This window comes from Anabrus simplex, chromosome 1 (assembly GCF_040414725.1).
Source record: "Anabrus simplex isolate iqAnaSimp1 chromosome 1, ASM4041472v1, whole genome shotgun sequence".
Taxonomy (NCBI): domain Eukaryota; kingdom Metazoa; phylum Arthropoda; class Insecta; order Orthoptera; family Tettigoniidae; genus Anabrus; species Anabrus simplex.
Window position 1 is genome coordinate 482,951,509 of NC_090265.1, and position 20,160 is coordinate 482,971,668.

At 38.1% G+C, this 20,160-nt stretch overlaps 1 protein-coding gene across 1 annotated transcript in view; it reads right to left on the reverse strand.

The window, feature by feature from the left end:
* l(3)04053 (lethal (3) 04053) overlaps positions 1–20,160 on the reverse strand; it is a 65,692-nt gene that overhangs the window by 22,055 nt on the left and 23,477 nt on the right. Inside the window, exons 3-5 of the mRNA XM_067144676.2 lie at positions 12,361–12,434; positions 5,444–5,555; positions 2,134–2,196 (exon numbers count right to left, since the gene is read on the reverse strand). Coding sequence (XP_067000777.2) covers positions 2,134–2,196; positions 5,444–5,555; positions 12,361–12,434 — 249 coding nt within the window. The remainder of the gene's footprint in view (positions 1–2,133; positions 2,197–5,443; positions 5,556–12,360; positions 12,435–20,160) is intronic.

The following is a 20,160-nucleotide window of genomic DNA, read 5'->3' on the forward strand; positions in this document are numbered from 1 at the left end:
CATACCAGCGCTTGGAAGACCAAAGAAGGTGTGTGGTATTTCTACGAGGGAGTAAAATGGATTTCAACATAAAGTTCATCAGGATGACAGCTAAAACATATGAATCAACGCCAGCAGGAACAAAATTCAGGGACATCCACCAAGCCATCATAATCAACCATACCATGGGAACCTACATGAAAATCATGGATATAAATTGACTATTTCAATTAATGTAATTTGTAGTAGTAAAATAAACTTGACATATTTTCTTTAAGTAGGATAGTTAAAATAGTAAAAAATTCTACATGTAAAAGATAACTCTCACTTCCTTTAATTTATTTCATCTAAATATTTATTTTCAAGTCCTTTTTTAAGGTTTAGCTTTATTATGTCATTGAATTTCTGCTCGTTTGGAGTAAATGATGCTGGAAAGTCTTCAACTCATAATTATGTGTGATTGATCCACCTCGAGTTGCAAATTAACATTGTGTCCGTCTACATTTAACCCGCTCATAACTGGTTAGAAAGGAGTATCTCACATCATATAATAATAATAATAATAATAATAATAATAATAATAATAATAATAATAATAATAATAATAAAAAATTGCTGATTGAAATAATACTCATTTAAAGATAATGAAACTAGGCTTTGTGGATTTGTATTCTAGAGTCATCATTGTGTGTACTTCTAATAGGGAATGTGTTAGACTGTATTTGAGATGTCTTCGTGTAATATAATTTATGACGACCACTTGAGTTGGGCATTATGATTAGTTGTGCATACATATAGTAATTATGACCGGTGAGTCATTAATTGTTCGTTGATATAATTCAGGCTGTATAATCGCCTCATATTGTGAATTAGCCTCTGTACGCTATTATTAGCGATGTTTCAGAACATTTCGGAGATCATGTAATCTTTTATTGGAAGGGAGGTCTGTCTTCTTATAAATAACTAGCAGTCACCGGCAGCTTCGCTCGCAAAGATTTCATAATTTTATAAAAGTAATCATTCTTCAATAATGTACTAAGGCATTGTCTGAAAATCTCTAAAGTATAAAAACTCACCAAAAAATTTAATTTCATTTACCCCAGAAACTCTTTGTAAACCACGTTCGTGGTATTGCCTTTTGGGCTAAGATGACCATGCAACATAGAACTGTACATGTAATAAACAGTCATCTCTCAAGTCGGAAAAAAAAACAGGTTTTTTAATTTTAAAAGAGATTTTAAATACATATTTCCAGAATTGATTATTTTCACTATGTTGGTTAATCCTGTCCGTATTGACTTATAATCAAATTTCTATAGAACACTATCCCGCCTTGTCAATATTTACATATTTTGAAAATGAAAAAATGAAAATCTACAACCTGTTTTCCAGTCACTGACCGGGTCAGGGATGGAATGAATGAAGCAGATATAGGCTATTGGTACGATGGGGTCGCCACTCCCAAAGTGATTTATTAATGACTGATAGATGCTATGAAATGAGAATGGAGAGTGTTGCTGGAATGAAATATGACAGGGAAAACCGGAGTACCTGGAGAAAAACCTGTCCCGCCTCCGCTTTGTCCAGCACAAATCTCACATGGAGTGACCGGGATTTGAACCACGGTATCCAGTGGTGAGAGGCTGACGCGCTGCCGTCTGAGCCACGGAGGCTTCACTTTACATATTTTATTACACCTAATTACCATACATATTTCGAGAGCTAACTACTCTCTTCTTCAGCGGTGCCAAAACATCAATAATTTTTGGACTTGGTACATTGTTACAAATATACTTATCAACAGAACAATTATATATAAATCTTGAAATTGTAAAAATATTTCTTTGTGTTTCAACTTTTACTTACTTACTATATCATTTATTACAGACTTTTAAATATAAATTTTCAAATCATAAATGAATATCTATTAAATTAGTCACAATATGCTAAAATTTTAAATCTTAAAATTTTAAAAATTGATGCCTGCTTGGCCATGAACAGGAAAGGAAAAGAAAGCAGCCACATAACAAAGAACAGAACAGAGATCAGAATGGGTGGAGAGGAAGAAGGAACATAGCAAGAATTGAAGTATTGATTTAACGTGCTCTGTAAAAGTGCTATTCGATTAAATAAATCAATAAAAATAATACATACCATAAGAATTTTTGTTTCTTGTTTCAGCTTCGAAACTTGACTTTCTGCGGACACTGCTCTTCTCTGTAGAAAAAGAACAATATCTATATCACAAAATATGATCACACTTTTCATAGCAAAGTTATACAGGGTGTAACAATAAGGTACAGACACACTTTCCGAACACGTAAAAGAAGAAGAAAATATGTTACATGGACATGGGTCCAGAAACGCTTACATTTCCATGTTAGAACTCATTTTCTACAACTATACATAGTACATTAACAATGGGAAACATAGGAACAGAACGTACCAGCATACCACGTGAAACTCTTCCTTACACGAAATGTTCAAAATGCCCTCCGTTAACATTGATACATGCATCAACTTGCCGTTGCACTTAATCCTGGATCAACAGTCACATAAAACTATAAGCCTGCTTATTTACCTACATACTTACTTTGGTATCCTTTCCCCAGGTACTCTACACAAGTGGCAGATAGGACCATACTAATAGGTAGGGTTGGTCTGAATTTTCTTCACCTTTTGACCAATGGTAGATCAATTCTGAGAGTCTTTACAATTATGAGATGATCTATGTTCAAAGGTCACAAATACTGAGAGCTTGAGCTCATGGTAATAACTGAAAACCTCAAAAACACATTCAGTGAAGACAGTAAAGTTTGTTACTGGTACAGTGGAGAAAATGATGGAGACAGCTGCTCCTAGTATTCAAAAGTAGAGTGTCTAACTCATGATCCAAAATTTGAGAGCTCAATCCCAGACAAGGAAGCCAATTTTTGAAAGGCAGGTAAAGAACATGGTATAGGTACGTTAAGAAGATCTCTTGTGATGCACTCTGTGACAACCCAACAAAATTGCCCAGCCTTATGAACAGTTCTGTAGAATTCTGTTTCACTGCACATGCTCACAGTAGCAAATTGGAATGTTATAATTTATATGCAGGCTGCTTAAATAGCAACATTTCCAAAAGCCTGCAACCTGGTGAACAATAGAGGATGTAAAATGTCTTGAGAATTTCTGCCTTGTTCTGCAAGCTGCTTACCAATCATTCGTTTTAACATAAGACTATAATAATGATGCTACTACATGTATTTGGAAGGAGAGCGACACATTGGAACTCTCAGTGCTTTTCTCAATGCATCATGTTTTTTTTTTGCTTCCAACATCAACACATAATATGGATAGTTAGGAACACAGAAAGAATAGATAACAGGATAAACACAATGATACACTGGTGTCTTGAAATAGACTGGTTCTCTCCTCATCAATCCCAGTTCTCAGCCCCCAACAAGCTCGTTTCTGCTTTTCAGCTTCATAAGGAGGGCAGGCTTCAACACTCACTTGACAGATCTTTGTTACTGATGTGGGAAGTGAAGAAAGCCAAGAAAAGTAAAGAGACAAAATTATGTAGATGAAATGTGTTTTCATCCTATTTATTCCTCTTCCTCCAATGACCTGTCATTGCATTTAAATGTTCATGTTGTATGTAGGCTGCTTACATAACACCACTTCCGAAAGTCTGCAACCTGGTAAAATGTCTTGAAAATTTCAGCCTTGACTTGATTTGCACTTGTTTGTTCCTTTCCATTACAGTACTTATATTGACCCATGAGTTCCTTTTTGCATTTTGAAGTCTTTTACTACCTGTATTTATCTTTTATCTTTTTTGTTTCTTCCTTCTTCCTGTGTTTATGTGGTTTTCTTCTAACCCTACACTTCCTGCATCAAGACTGAAGATCTGTCGAAATGGCCCCTCTTTCAATTTTGAAGCCCGATTGATGAAGCTTGGAAGCAAAAACAAGCTTGTCAGCAGCTGGGAATAAATGGATGTAGGATAAATGCGATTGATGAGGAGAGACAGAATATATTTGAAGATGCGGAGACTGTCCTTGTCCTTTTACGCTTTCTTTCTATTTCTCCTCCTCCCCACAATGACCTATCAATGTGTTTATCCTATTATTTACCCTTCCAATGTTCCCATCTTTCTGTGTACAGCATGCTTAATTTCCAATTGTTTGTTCCCTTCCATTACTTGGATAATACAGACAGAAAGAACAATTTGCCAAAATTACAACCTTCTTTCTAGTATAAAAATAAACAATTGCCTTAAAATTTGTTGTTGTATCATGTTAAGTGCTTACTGACACCCACTCTGTATGACACTGAAAATAATGCACACATCTGATGATCATTCACTTGACAGAGCAGTAGAGATACTAACACCCCTAGTGTTGCTTCTTAAGAAGTAATTACAACTCAACTGCAATCAGTGACACAACTACCAGTGCTGTATACCAGGCCTGTCCAACTCAGCGCCCGCGGGCGCCATGGCACCCCTAGTATATTTCTTTAGCGCCCTCCATACGCAGATTTAATTGTATCAATATTAACCGTAACTGAACGTTTAGGATTATATCTGAACATACAAGTATGGTTACATTTTTCTCTAACATTCTTACAATTCTGATTCACCTCTTTCTCTTCAAGGTTCAGCAGTACTCATTCTACAGACCACCACAATTCAGGAAACGAGTGCTTTGTGAATGTTTCATAAATACTTCCTTCTCGGCATTCTTACAAAGCATCTGATGTTCATGGCCGAGGTCAGTTTCATGGAATCCTCAGTTAAATTTGAATAGTGTCGTGAGCAGAAGCACTGTGCTATTTATCTATAAGTACATTTTATTTTCTCTTCTCTTTATTTATATTCAGTGAAGAATTTAATTTTCATCTCATTTTTATTTATTTTGGCTACGAAACTTTTACATCAGTTATTATGATTTTATACAGTGATAACAAAAGTGTAACAAACCTACAGTTTTCATAGTGAATGTGAGGATCAGTACTGTTCCTTAACATGAGCGAACATGCGATGCCATATTTCACACTAAGTATGTAAGTATGATATATTTTGAAATATTCAGTCAATATTAGGCTACATGTTTCTATATTATTATTATTATTATTATTATTATTATTATCAAAGGGCGCCCACGCCTCCATTACCATGGGTCAGGTGCACCCCAGTGATGTTAAGGTTGGACAGTCCTGCTGTATACCATCCTTCACAGTACCTAAATCATTCTGATTTACAGTTGATGAAGCTGGTAAAAAAGCAACAGAACCTGGTTTTACAAAAAGTATAAAATCAATAGGACCTGGATTGGTAAAAGTTCATGAATCGCAGAACTACATTTCCTATTGATACTCTGAAGAACTTTCATTTTATCATTGATAAGATATGATGCACTGTTACATACCAATCACTGATTATAAATAACATGTCTGACCTGCAATTTACACTTACAGTACTTCTCTTGAGGTTGTCCTCTACTTGTTCAATGGCCTTTTCCAAGGATGCCGTTTCTTCACTTTCCTTGGACTGCATAGTCAGCAATTCCTTTTCCAACATCTGGATCCTAAATCAATCATACACTCATTTAATACTGGGCTATTCAGTTGCAGACATGCATAAAAGTGTAATGAGAAAAGTAAGGTTTAAAAAAAAAAAATGTTATAGAAAAGAAACAACATCAATTCTTTTATTTCCCACAGTGATTTAAGTACAGCAAACTATTGATTTAACAAACTACTATGGGGTAAGGGTTGTCCATAAAATCAAAAGTCTGTTAAATCATGAATCTTAGGAATAAAAGACCTTCAGTGGGTTATTATAATTTTATGAAAACAGTTTTTTTACACATACCATTTCACAGTGGATTTGTCTTGAAAAACAAGCATTGTTTTAGTTGCTTTCCACTTTTATACTGTTCCTTGATAATATTATTGATTGAAATTGCTGAAAATGCTCACAACAGTCACCTCTGCATCTGATGAGGTATCTATTAATGAAATAATGTTATGTGTGTTATATAACCATCGACAGCTTTCGACCAGCTGAAACCACTTCATCATCATTATCATCATCATCATCATCTTTCTGATCACCCCACAGAACATCTTCATCATCTCCTCCTGGCTTTTGAATATGGCAGCCTGGGTCACCATCTTCTAGTATACAATCATAAAGAGTAAGCCCAGTAATGAGTTGCCAGGATGTCAGAGCAACATACATACCCACAGTACCAGGTCATCTTATCATTTTGATATGATGTGATATGGTTTAAAGAAAACTCAAAAATGCCATATTGTATTGTATTAAGTATAGCCCTTTATAATAAATGAGGTAAAACATTATAGGAGCTCCCATTAAACATTTTATAAATGGTTGTTGGTAAATCCATGATACTCCATTGCCAAGTGCACTGAAGATGACCGGAATGGCCTCAAGCAGTTCATGTATCATTTTATAGCAGTCTTTATATCTTCAGGAGAGTAAGGTCTTTCATGGTATTTGGTTAAATATAATGTATATCTAGTTATTTAAATGTGCATTATATAACTGTATTAACCGACAATGGTATTTATTTAATTTAATCATATGGTGATTATAACAACAAATTCATAAGCCCAGGTCCAAGTTTTCCAGCCATTCTACAGCACTTTCTGAAAGATGAAACAGGTCGTTGGGGCTTCCGGAGTAGGCATGGTCTGCTCCTCTTCACTGCATTCACACATTGGAGAATCCATCCAACCCCACTTATGGCGGAAGAAATTGCAGCATCCATGCACAGTTCTCAGTCCGTTGAGGTGACACCATAGTTTTCTTGGGAGGTCGAATTCCTTAATTTTCTGAGTTGGATTTAGCTCATGAGGATTAGTTCCAGATGTTGAATATGACCACCCATCCCGCCAGCTCTGGTTTAGATTAAAATTATCCCTCTAGAATCGGCCGGCCAGTACACTTGCTGGTCTCCTAGATCAAAGTAATTGTGGCGATGGGTAACAAAATTCCTGGTGAACTGGTAATGAGGGAGATGACCAAATCTTCTTTGCTTCTCTCAGCAGAACTTCCTTTCTCCTCAGGTGGGGTGGTGGGGTACGGGTAACCAGTGGCGAGGTGTTGACTTCACAGTACCAGTTGTGCAGCGCATGGTATCATTCAACTTAGTATCCACTTTATGCACATGTGGACTTTCCAGCCATAACAGGGCACAGTATTCCTCTGCAGAGTAGACAAGACTGATACTCGTTAATCGTAAGCAGTCAGCTGAGGCTCCCCAGGAACTGCCACAAAGCTTGTGCAGGATGTTATTCCTTGTAGCAATTTTGTGAAAGAGCTTGGTGAGATGTTTTTTGTAGCTCAGAGTTCTGTCCAGGGTGACTCCTAGATATTTCGGGAACGGGTTGTACTTTAGTTTTTCACCAAGGAATAAAACAGATGGCTCATAGTTTGTGGGTCGGTTCCTGAGATGGAAACATGAAACCTTGGTCTTAAAGGCATTTGGGATCAATCGCCAAGACTTGAAGAATTTTGCCATTTTGTCCAAGTCTGCTGAAAGAATGCCTTCTCCATCTTCAAAATTTCTGCTTTGAGCTACCAGTGCAATGTCATCTGCATAGATGAACTTAGCAGCTGTGGTTGATGGTAAGTCATGGATATAGAGGTAGAAGAGAACTGGGTTCAATACTGATCCCTGTGGCAGACTGTTATTTAATTTTCTTTTGCGACATTTAGAATCACCTAGGAATACTACAAACTCTCTCTCACAGAGCATGTTGGAAATTAGGTTTGCAATTTCCAAGCAGGGAACTACTTCCAGCACTTAAAGAATCAGTCCATGTTGCCAGACAGGATCATATGCACTTGTCAGGTCAATAAAGACAGCTGTTGATTTTAAGTTATTTTGGAAGTCTGCCTTGATGTGAGTGGTAAGAGCCAAAACCTGATCAGTACAGCTACAATTTCTTCTGAAACCAGCTTGTTCTGGAGGGATTACAGCTTCAATGAGTGGTGCTATCCTAGTGAGGATGACTCGTTCCAAGAGTTTATGCGAGGCATGTTTTTTACGTAAGTACCGTTTTGAAATAAATGGAAAAAAAGAGATTTTTTAAATAATTTTATTTTTATATGAAAGCCTGTACATTACTCTACTTTTCAACATAATTCCCACCAATATTGAGGCACTTGTCATATCATATAACGAGCTTTTGCATACCATCCTCATAGAAGTTGGCCGCCTGATTTGTCAGCCACTGCAACACGGCCATCTTGACACCATCATCGTCGTCATGGCGTTTGCCGGCCATATGTTTCTTCAAATGCAGGAACAATTGGTAATCAAGTGGTCGCCCACTCCGTTCTTCATCATGCATATCTCTGCGGCCACCTTTAAATGCTCGAACCCATTTCCTAACCATTCCATTGCTCATAATATTTGGTCCGTAAACTGCACAGATCTTACGATGAATATCGATAGCTTTCAAACCTCTTGCACTCAGAAAACGAATAACAGACCGGACTTCACAGTCGGCGAAACTCTCGATCGGCGAGGCCATTTCAAATGCTTGCCAAGAAACGTACACAAGGGCGACTATTGCCGTAATAGCGTCTCAGTCTTGCCACCAGATGCAGGTACACAGCGCGCATGCAAGGAATGCCGACCGTTGCGCTGCATCGGCGAAATATCAAAACGGTACTTACTTAAAAAGCATGCCTCGTAAATGCAACTAAAATGTGCTATTGGACAGTAGTTTTCAGGTCTCTGCTTTGACTTTCCAGGTTTAAGAAGGGCGATCGACTTTGACTGTTTGAACTGCTTTGGCAGGTTGTTAGTTTGAAGGATGTAAGTAAAAAGAGAAGTGATCCACTTTATGCTATATGGACCCATATTTCGAAGGAATTCCTTGTAGATATTATCTGTGCCAGCAGCCTTACTGGTTTTCAGCATTTTGATAGCAGCTTTAACTTCCTGAATACAGAATGGCCTAGACAGTTCCACGTTCTTTTGTGTTCCATGTTTGAGGTCGATGTGCTAACATTTCACAGTTTTCCATTGGCATTTATCTCTCTTGGTTCTGGTGACTTCAAGCATTCTATTTGCAATGGCATCTGGGCTCAAGTTAGTGCACTGCTTTTTAGAATAATGTTTTCCAGTAAGTCGACTGAAGACCCTCCAAGCTTTTCTGCTTTATTTTGCAAAGTCCATGTCTCCTATTCTTGTCTAATGACCGTAGATGCTGTGAACCTACTTCATGGCTGCCTGCTGTTTGATATTCTTCATACAGAGCCTCACTTTCTCGATTCCAACCGGGCACATAATATTTTTTGAACATCTTGGAATGTTCAATTTGGCAGTTGAAATGACTAAGCTGATGAAGTCATCATAGTTACTGGCAGTTGGTTCTAGATTTATATCAGACAGCTTCTGATCAAGATTTTTGGAGAATTTCTCCCAGTTTGCATGATTAAAATTCCACCTGGGTAGAAGTAGTGAGGTCACCAGGGGTATCTTCATACCTGTTTCCAACAGGGCTGATTGATGTTGGCTGTTTGGGAAACTCAACAATATTGTATAGTAATACTGAGAGGTTTATCAAAGCAATCCTTAACTGATGACGGTTATAAAATTCTGATTTCATTTGAATAACCACCATACACTACTGTATGAGGGTTCTCCACCAGATATAGCCAGGAAAACCTGATAGGGAGTGTGGATACACTACAATGTCAGTGCACTGCTGATGGACAACTTTTTACAATGCAGGAGTTAATTTTCAATTGTTCCAACTTCACATTTGGGCAGTTGATCTCTAATTTTCATCTGGTATTCAGACCTCATATCTGGATTTTCAAATTGCCAAACTTCTATCCTGGGTTTATGCCTAGTATTAATCTCTTTTACCACGATGTTTTCTGTAACCTGTAGTCCTTACCTAGACTTTCTCCTGGCAGCACTTTCACATTTTACAAATAAAGTTGAAGGGGGTCCACTGCCTGTAATGTCATATTTTGCCATATTTTGATATATTTATCTGTTTTAGGTCAAGCCAAGATCATATCAGTTTTTAGGTTTTGTGTTTGTTTGTTTGCTTGCTTGTTTGTTATACTGTCATGGGTAAACAGCTGAATAGACCTCGACCAAACTTCATATTTAAGAGTCTACCCATCCAGAGCAGATTTTGATATGCATATAAATTAAATTCACTTAATAGACTGGGGATTTAAAGGAAGACTAAGAGAGCTTTTTTTTTCAAGTTTTATCTTACACTACTGATTATATTTTAACCAAACATCATATTACCGGGCGAGTTGGCCGTGCGCGTAGAGGCGCGCGGCTGTGAGCTTGCATCCGGGAGATAGTAGGTTCGAATCCCACTATCGGCAGCCCTGAAAATGGTTTTCCGTGGTTTCCCATTTTCACACCAGGCAAATGCTGGGGCTGTACCTTAATGAAGGCCACGGCCGCTTCCTTCCAACTCCTAGGCCTTTCCTATCCCATCGTCGCCATAAGACCTATCTGTGTCGGTGCGACGTAAAGCCCCTAGCAAAAAAAAAAAAAAAAAAAAAAAAAAATCATATTTACAGTCTACTCATCCAGGAGCAGGTTTCAATAAGTGTATCTGTTAAAAATAACTGAACAGACTTGGGGTTTATAGGAAGACCAGAAGAGTATTTTTCAATTTTCTTTTACACTATTGATTATATGTTAACATATATATGTGTGTGAAACACCCTTTCATTTGAAATAATTTTTGTTATGTACATAATTTCACTTACTCTTCAAATGATGGAGAAAGTTACCATTTGCTATGGGCTTCATGCTCTGCAGCCAGTGATGGACACCCTCGCAGACCTACAGTTATTTGAAGGATCCATAACAGGAGAAAATCAGAGGATGCATAATATTTCGCTCGGCTTGAAAATTAACCCCACCTAATGTAACTGAACACCGAGGAAACATGAGGTAGAACTTCTCCCTTTGGCATCAGTCTGCTTGGTTATCTGTTTCTATATTCCTAAAAGTGGAAAACTGCTGGACTAATTTCAACCAAACTATGTTTTTGGAATTTACCCACTCAGTCAGGATTGTGTTGTCAGGTGCATATGATGACATGGTAATCCCATGGTGTTGGCATCTATAGGAAGATTATTCTCAAATATTTTTGTTAACATCGGGTCTATTAAAAGACTATCATGTTCCATGAGGTACTCTAATTCTTGAAGAAAGTCATCTTTCTTTTCCTGAGTACATTCAGTTTGTGGAACATAAACCTGAACTATGGTCAGGGTACTTTTGTTGATTTTCTGTTGTAGCTTAATAATTTGTTTACCAACATATTGGATATCAGCCATAGCATCGATGTTCTTGTTGATTATGAATGCCACACCATTCCTTGTTTCCTTATTTTCATGCCAGTAGAGTGTGTAACCTTTCTACAGCAATCCATTTCCTTTCCATTTCCACTTTGTTTCACTCAGTCCAACTCAATCTTTCTTCTTTCCATGAGATCTACAAGCTTCTCACATTAAGCAGTCAAGGTTACGGTATTTAATGTTGCTATTTTTAATTTGTTTTCTGTCGAGGAATTTTCTCCTTTGAATAATTCAGTTTAACTTTGGGCTTATCACCGTGGAAGAAAAATTGGGATTTTGTAGTCCAAGTCTCGTGGAACACGTCATGCATGTCGCTATTCAAGTACCACCTTCAAGTACACACAGGTTTCATCAAATCTGCTAAGGGAAAACTCCTTCGCCTCCAGCTGTTGGTACTAGCTGGTCAGAGAGCCTCAACCGTCTGAACCACTCGGCCCGGCAATTTACTAGTATACACAGACTTTATTTCCATGCCAGGCTTTTGGAATATAAGTAGGTTCTGATCATCCTTCCTCTATCTTCCAAACAATATGTAATAATGAATAGTGTTATTGTTTTTACATCCTACTAACTACTTTGACTGTTTCTGGAGATGTCGAGGTGCTGGAATTTTGTCCCACAGGAGTTCTTTTACGTGCCAGTAAATCTACCGACATGAGGGTGACACATTTGAGCACCTTCAAGTACCACCGGACTGAGCAAGAATTGAAGCTGCCAAGTTGGGGTCAGAATGGCAGTGTCCCAACAGTCTGGTTTGGTACTAGCTGCCAGACCCTCTGCCAGACAGTTGCAAGTTGTACCGTCTATTGTTACATATGTTAGGAGGATGATACTGACCTGACATTCTGATACATCAATAAAATACTATTTCCACACTTCATAATAACCGTACAGTGTAATTCAGATTTTTATTAACCTGTAAGTTTTCTACTATATCAACCTCACAAGACCAAAATTAATCAACCAGAAAAAAAAAGAAAAAGGTCTTTAACACATAAGTTACATACCTTCTTTTTTGATCCAAACAATGTCTTCTTGAAAGATCTAATTCTCTTCGCAGTCTCTCATTCTCACTTTGCAACTGAAAAGATAATAAGAAAACTTACTGTTGAATTTTCACCAAAGCTCAAAAGTAAAACAATTCCTGCTAATGAAATTCATGATAATCAAAATTATAATGTTTTATTCCTAGATTATTAGCAAAAAACCTTAACTATCTGATAAATAACATTCAATTCTCACCACTCTCTAAACAAACATTTTCTAATCAATGACAGTATGCATGCCAACGGCCGTAGCAGTGTTGAAACACCGGATCCCGTGAGATCTCTGAAGTTAAGCAACATTGAGCGTGGCCAAGAGTTGGATGGGTTGCCACGTGCTGTTGGTGGGGGGTAAGGGAATGGAGGAGCGGAAAGGAACTGGCCACCCTACCGTACGTAAACTCCGGCCCAAGCACACCTCTGCGGAGGTTCGGACCTGCCTTCGGGCAGAATACACCCTTACCCTTACAGTATGCATCACTGTGGTACTGGTAAGAATAAGGAGACAATCCTATCTCTTTATTTAAAGTACCAACAGAGACTATCAAATTTACTATAATAATAATAATAATAATAATAATAATAATAATAATAATAATAATAATAATAATAATGGCTTATGTCCCACTAACTACGTTATGGTTTTTGGAGACGCCGAGGTGCTGGAATTTAGTCCTGTAGGAGTTATTTTACGTGTCAGTATATCTACTCACAAAGGCTGATGTATTTGAGCACCTTCAAATACCACCGGACTGAGCCAGGATCGAACCTGCCAAGTTGGGGCCAGAAGGCCAGAGCCTCAACCACCTGAGCCACTCGGCCCGGCAATTTACTAGTAAACACAGACATTATTTCCATGCCAGGCTTTTGGAATATTGGTAGGTTCTGATCGTCCTTCTTCTATCTTCCAAACAATATGTAATAATGAATAATGTTGTTTTTACATGCCACTAACTACTTTGACTGTTTTTGGAGATGTCAAGGTGCTAGAATTTTGTCCCACAGGAGTTCTTTTATGTGCCAGTAAGTCTACCGACATGAGGGTGACACATCTGAGCACCTTCAAGTACCACCGGACTGAGCCAGAATTGAAGCTGCCAAGTTGGGCTCAGAATGCCAGTGTCCCAACTGTCTGAGCCACTTAGACTGGCCCAAACAATATGGTCCACTGAAAGATGACTGCCTTTACAGTAATACAGCAATACAAGTAAGTTAAGCACACATGCACTACTAATGTTCTTTGAATTTGCCAATTGAAAATATTACCAATAAAAATCCACAGCCTATTTTCAGTCATTCAACCAGGTCAGGAATGGAATGAATTCAAGCTCCCATCTAGCGGCGAGGATAGGAAATGTGCCGACTGCTGAAGCCTGTCGCACTCCTCTGGGGCAATAATTAATGAATGATTAATGAAATGACATGATATTGGAGAGAAAGATGACAGGGAAAACTGGAGTACCCGGAGAAAAACCTGTCCTGCCTCCGATTTGTCCAGCACAAATTTCACATGGAGAGACCAGGATTTGAACCACGGTATCAAGCGGTGAGAGGCCGGTACGCTGCTTCCTGAGCCATGCAAGCTCAATTGAAAATATTACCAATACAAGCTTTAATTAGTGTGCATGTAGTCACTTTACCTGTCCTGAAATACTTTTCAGCCTATCCCCATTGATAAATAATGTAAGATTTGTAGTCTTCTATATTTCCCGGACAGTTTTGTTTCTCTAAAATCTTTCTAATCCATGAATTGTGTTACATGCACCTTCAGAACAGATTTAGAAAGGTAATCTCATGATGCAATGAAAGAGAAAATAGTAAACAAGAGCCAGTCAGTGTATTTCGCATATAACCCAGCCTAGACAGTTCCCTCAGATGCAGCAAACAGATGTAATCTTTACATAGTGTAATTTTTTCCTTTATCTAATATTGTACAAAACAAAACAAAACAAAACAAAACAAAAAGAAAAAAAAGAAAGAAACACACAAGGCAGTTTGTTCTTGATGACGATGATGATGATGATGCCTGTTGTTTAAAGGGGCCTAACATTGAAGGTCATTGGCCCCGCAGTTTGTTCTTATCAAGGGTTTTGCTCCAATTTTGATTTTAGGTGGATTTTCCTTTTGCCAAAATTTCATGATATAATCGAGTCATATTGTCTTGTCTTAGGCCGGCTTTTATTGTAAAAGCTGTTGACCGTTGTCCCCTGAACTTCACCTTGGAATTTGGGTTGGTTAAAGATAGTTTGATGATTTTTATTAATTTGATATGAAGACCGTAAGAATAAGTTTATGGAAATTATCATATGCTCTTTTGAAATCTACGAATGAGATAAACAGCTTGTTTATTTATGCACTTGTAATACCCCATTATTAATTTCAGGCTGAGAATTTGGTCTGGGCAGCTTCTGTACGGACGAATTTCTCCTTGACATTCTCCAAGTTGTGATTCCAGAGTGTTTTTGATTCTGATATAAATTATGCGAGTGAAAATTTGGTACACATGAACCTCGTTTATCTCGCCCTCATTAATCCAGATCTCTGGTTTATCCGGATCGAAAATAATAAATTTTATTTTTACTTATACAATATTTTTTTTACAGGGTTGACTCTTCTTGAATGTCTTTTCTGCCAAGAATAGTTAAGGACAGGAATTGGAAGTAATTCAGCCATGGTCTATCAAAGGTAGCTTCCCGGCATTCACCTAGAACTGAGAATGGGAACATTCCTAGGTCGGCCAAGGTGGGATTCGAACCCACGCTCTTTTGAATGCAACGCGCTACTAACGTGCCTCAGCACGCAGAGCTACGCCGGTCAGTAAACATTGTCACTTCATCAATCAATCACTTATTTAATGACGGTCCTGCTGACATGGAGTCTATGACACTCATCCGCTACTGCAGACGTTATCTCGGGTTCACAGCGTTGCTCAATATTGACCCACTGTGTGATTGCTTAAGACGATGAAAGAGGAAGGGAATGAGTCATATCCAGTAGTCTGTGAGAGACCACATCAGTAGCTGAAGGTTAACACCACGTTGTACAGTTACAGTATTTTCCTATGCAGTATTGTATTGTTTGAGTGAGCATGAAATGGCTTCAAAATGGAAGAAAGTGGTTGTTTCCATGGACAAAAAGTCAGAAGTATTAAACAGGCTGGACAAAGGAGAACTTTTGAAAAATACTGCTGTAGACTATGGCGTAGGGACTTCAACTGTGTCTGATTGGAAGAAAACCCGAAAAGAAATTGAAGACTTTTGTTTTAAAATGATTATGAAAGATAGTTTAGAGAACTGTGCCACAGTAGACAGCTAGAAATGAATTTCTAGATGACGCATTATTCACGTGGTTTAGTGAAAAAAGAGAGCATGGTGTTCCGATTTCAGGGCTGATTTTACAAGAAAAGGTGCTCAGTTTAAACAGTAAGCTGGCAAATGGATATCCTAACTTTACAGCTAATCAGGGTTGGTTGGAAAGGCGGAAAGCTCGTCATGGCCTATGCCAGCTTTCAGTGACTGGTGAAAGTTTTTCAGGGGATAAAGTTGCTGCTGACATTTTCATAAAGGAATTTCAGGACATTATTTGCTCCGATAACTTAACACCAGATCAGATATAGAACGCCGATGAAACTGAGCTGTTTTATAGCATGCTACCAAATAAGACACTAGCGTCTAAAATAGGTGAATCAGCAAGGGGTTATACGAGAAGTAAAGATTGCATTACAATTATGGCATGCACCAATGGATCTGGAGGACATAAATTTCCTCCCTGATAATAGGGAAATCAAAAATCCATGTACTCTTAAAAATGTGAATCCATCTGCCTTGCCGGTTTCTTATATATCCCAAAAGAAGGCATGGATGGACAGTGGAACTTTCAAAAACTGGTTCCAAAAAGAATTCATGCCGAACGTAAAAAGGTTTTTAACAAAACAAGGTTTGCCACTGAAGGCCATTTTGTTCATTGACAATGTGCTGTCACATCCGGGAGTAGAAGAGTTGGACAGTGGTGATATCTGAGTGAAATTTCTGCCACCTAATGTAACAGCTCTGTTACAACCAACGGACCAGGGTATACTGAAAAACACCAAGCAGTTATACAGGAGGCAGCTGCTCAGCAAACTGATTGAAGAAGAGGGGGAATATGGTGTAATTTCGGTATTGAAATCAATAAATTTGAAAGACATAATTTATATGATTGCATTTGCATGGGATCAAGTTAGTGAAATGACCATTAAAATGTCTTGGGAACATCTATGTATCTAGTGTACTACCGACGTTTCTGAAGTTGTGGACTCTTCTGAGTTCCTTGACACATTTGCACACATTCCCGGATGCTCGGAAGATGAGTAAGGACGTAAATGACTGGTTGAAAATTGGCTGTAATTCAGGCTATGGCATAATGACAGATGAAAAAGTTATTGCCTCTTATTCCTCGGCAGCTAATGATGAGAGTGATGGTCAATTAGAAAATGAAACCGACGCTCCATCAGAAGAAACAATGACTCGTAGAGAGGCAACAATGCAGCCGGACAAACTGACGGCCTATTTATTATTCCAGACTGAAACCACACCAGCAAAACTGATGTTATGAAAACGTCTTTGTGATCGTGCTGGGCGCAAACGCTATACAAATGTAAAACAGAAAAAACTCACTTTGTTTTAGTGCCTAAAATAGAGTCGCAAATGTAAGAAAAGTGTTCTTATATTTGTTTGTACAACTGAAAAGAGGTATTACTGTACAAGTTATGTTCTGTATTTGTTTCTTTAGTTTTTCCGGATTATCTGGATCAGTTCTGGTCTCACTTAATCTGGATAAACGAGGTTCTTGTGTGTGTGCAGTCCAGAAGGGTTATTCTTCTGTAATTACCTGGGTTGGTTTTATCTCCTCTTTTAAATAATGAATGGATTATTTTTTTGCTATTTGCCTTACATCGCACCGACACAGATAGGTCTTATGGTGACGATGGGACAGGAAAGGCCTAGGAATGGGAAGGAAGCAGCCGTGGCCTTAATTAAGGTACAGCCCCAGCATTTGCCTGGTGTGAAAATGGGAAACCACAGAAAACCATCTTCAGGGATGCCGACAGTAGGATTCAAACCCACTATCTCCCGGTTGCAAGCTTACAGCTGTGCGTCCCTAACCGCATGGCTAACTCGCCCGCTAATGGATGGATTATTCCTGTGGTCCACTGCTCTGAAATTTTATCCATCATCAACATTTTTAATAGATATTGATGGAGATTTATGGCTGCAGGTTTTCTAGTGTTTATCCATATATTTGAAAAGAGTACCAGTAGGTATTTGCCGCATGCCTTGTAATTTTTCAGTTCTTTAATTGTGAGTTCTACTTTGTTGATGGTTGGAGGATCTATTAGATTAGGGGTGGTTAAAATGGGTGTGTGTGTGTGTTCAATTGAAACATTTCTAGTGGGTCACTGCAATTTAGAAGTTTATTGAATGCCTCTGCGAGAATCTCTGCATTTTCATGGTTACTATGGGCTAACTTTTCTGATTTATCTTTCAGCATTAATGCTGAAGGTTCATATTTTTGAAGATATCTGCTGCAAGTTTTGTAATAATCTTGGAATTATTCTTGAAATTCTTCTATCCTTTCTAGGGTGTTTCCAAGATGTTTACATTTTGTTTGTATGATGATTTTATAGGTTGACTGTTTTTGTTTTATTAGTTCTAAATTTGATTCTTCTGTCTTTTGGGCTGGAAGGTTTATCCAAGCTTGGTGTCTTCTTTCTATCGCTTAGCCGCATTCTTCATTCCACCATTCATGTTTCTTCCTGGGATTCATTGGAGCTAACTCTTTTGCTATAGATTTTAACTTGGTGGTCAATTCTTCTAGTACCGGGCGAGTTGGCAGTGTAGTTAGGGGCGCGCAGCTGTGAGCTTTTGCATCCGGGCGATAGTGGGTTCGAGCCCCACTGTCGGCAGCCTTGAAGATGGTTTTCCGTGGTTTTCCATTTTCACACCGGGCAAATGCTGAGGCTGTACCTTAATTACGGCCATGGCCGCTTCCTTCCCACTCCTAGCCCTTTCCTATCCCATCGTCGCCACAAGACCTATCTGTGTCAGTGCGACGTAAAACCAATAGCAAAAAAAAAAAAATCTTCTAGTGATTTGGTGTTGATAGATCTTTCTCCTTTTTTTTTAAGTACTCCATAGTTTTTATTACCATAGTTGAGTTGAATAAAATATCTAATAAACTACACAATATACAAAATAAATGGATGTTCTGCTCCCTACATACAATAATAAAATAATACCTTACTAACTGACATACAGATGAAGAGGTGATAAAATTACTCATGGAGAGCGAAAAAAGAAATACATGTATCATAGTGATAGGAGCCTGAAATACAGTGGTTGGAGAAAAGAGATGAAGATGAGTCAGTTGAAAAATTTAAACTGGGAACAAGGAATGAAAGTTGTGCAAGGCTTATCAAGTTTTGTAAAGAAAACTCACTGGTTACTGAATTATAAAACTGATTACTATATGATACAGACAAGGTGAAAGAATGTTAGCATACTCTGGAGTTGATATAAACTCTGACCACAATTCAGTAGTGACAAAGGTTCAGATAAATCTGAAGAGAGTAAAGATACGAGGGTAAATGATAAGTGAATGAAGATGAAGGACTGCTTAAAAGAAGCTGCCAAGCTTACTACTGGAATTGGGAAATACAAACAAATTAGAAAGACATGGGCCATGCTTAATGAGATTGAAGAAATACATAAATGGAAGAATGTGTTAACCACAGAATACGGTAATGCGAGAAATGGAATGGTCATGTAGCTGTTAGCTTGCATTCGGAAGATAGTGGGTTCGAACCCCATTGTCAGCAGCCTTGAAGAAGGTTTTCAGTACTTTCACATCAGGTAAATGCTGGGTCTTTAACTTAATCAAGGCCATGGCCCATTCCTTCCCACTCCTAGCCCTTCCCAGTCTCATCATCACCATAATACCTATATCAGTCAGTGCAAAGTTAAAGGAAAAAAACAGTAGTCCGGAGATAAACAGTTGAAGGAGAATCTAGAGAAGGTGAGGTGGGAAGAAAAAGTTTGAAACGACGTACAGCCTAGTTAGAAGAGGTAAAAGGAGTAACAGAACAATAATTGATAGGAAGGATGGAACAGAATTCAGTAAACCACTGAAATATTAGATAGGTGTAAAAAAGTACACAGAAACGGATCAATCATGAAATGACTTACCAGCTGAGGATGATTCAGTTGTACCACAGGATGAAAATTGGAAGGACTCTGAATGAGTTAAAAATTAGAAAGGCTCACGGGACTGATGAATTGCCTTCAGAGGTGCCGAATTATGTAGGAGACAGGAGTACAGAAGAGATAAGGTACCTGTGTAATAAGAGGCAGATGATTTTATTGCAAATGTAATGATACAAACTGAAAAAGAGAAAAACACCAGAAATGTTCAGATTAAAAGGAAAGGAATGAATGGAAATGATACAGACCCTGTACATGGGTCAGGATTTTGTTAAAAAGGAAGCCATTCTTTTTCATTATCGACTCATTGTCAGTTAATATATCTTATCGCTTTTCTCAGTCTGTCACATGTCCATGTATCTATCATACAGTAATTATTAACCTTTTCACTGGTTTTTCTCTTCACCCTTTTGTTTTTATCTATTGTTGATTTTATTCAACATGACTCATTGTTCGTGTACATGCCATTAGTTTTGTATTGTATTTAGTAAGCTTTGTCGAGAGGCAACCTTGAATTCAAGGAAGG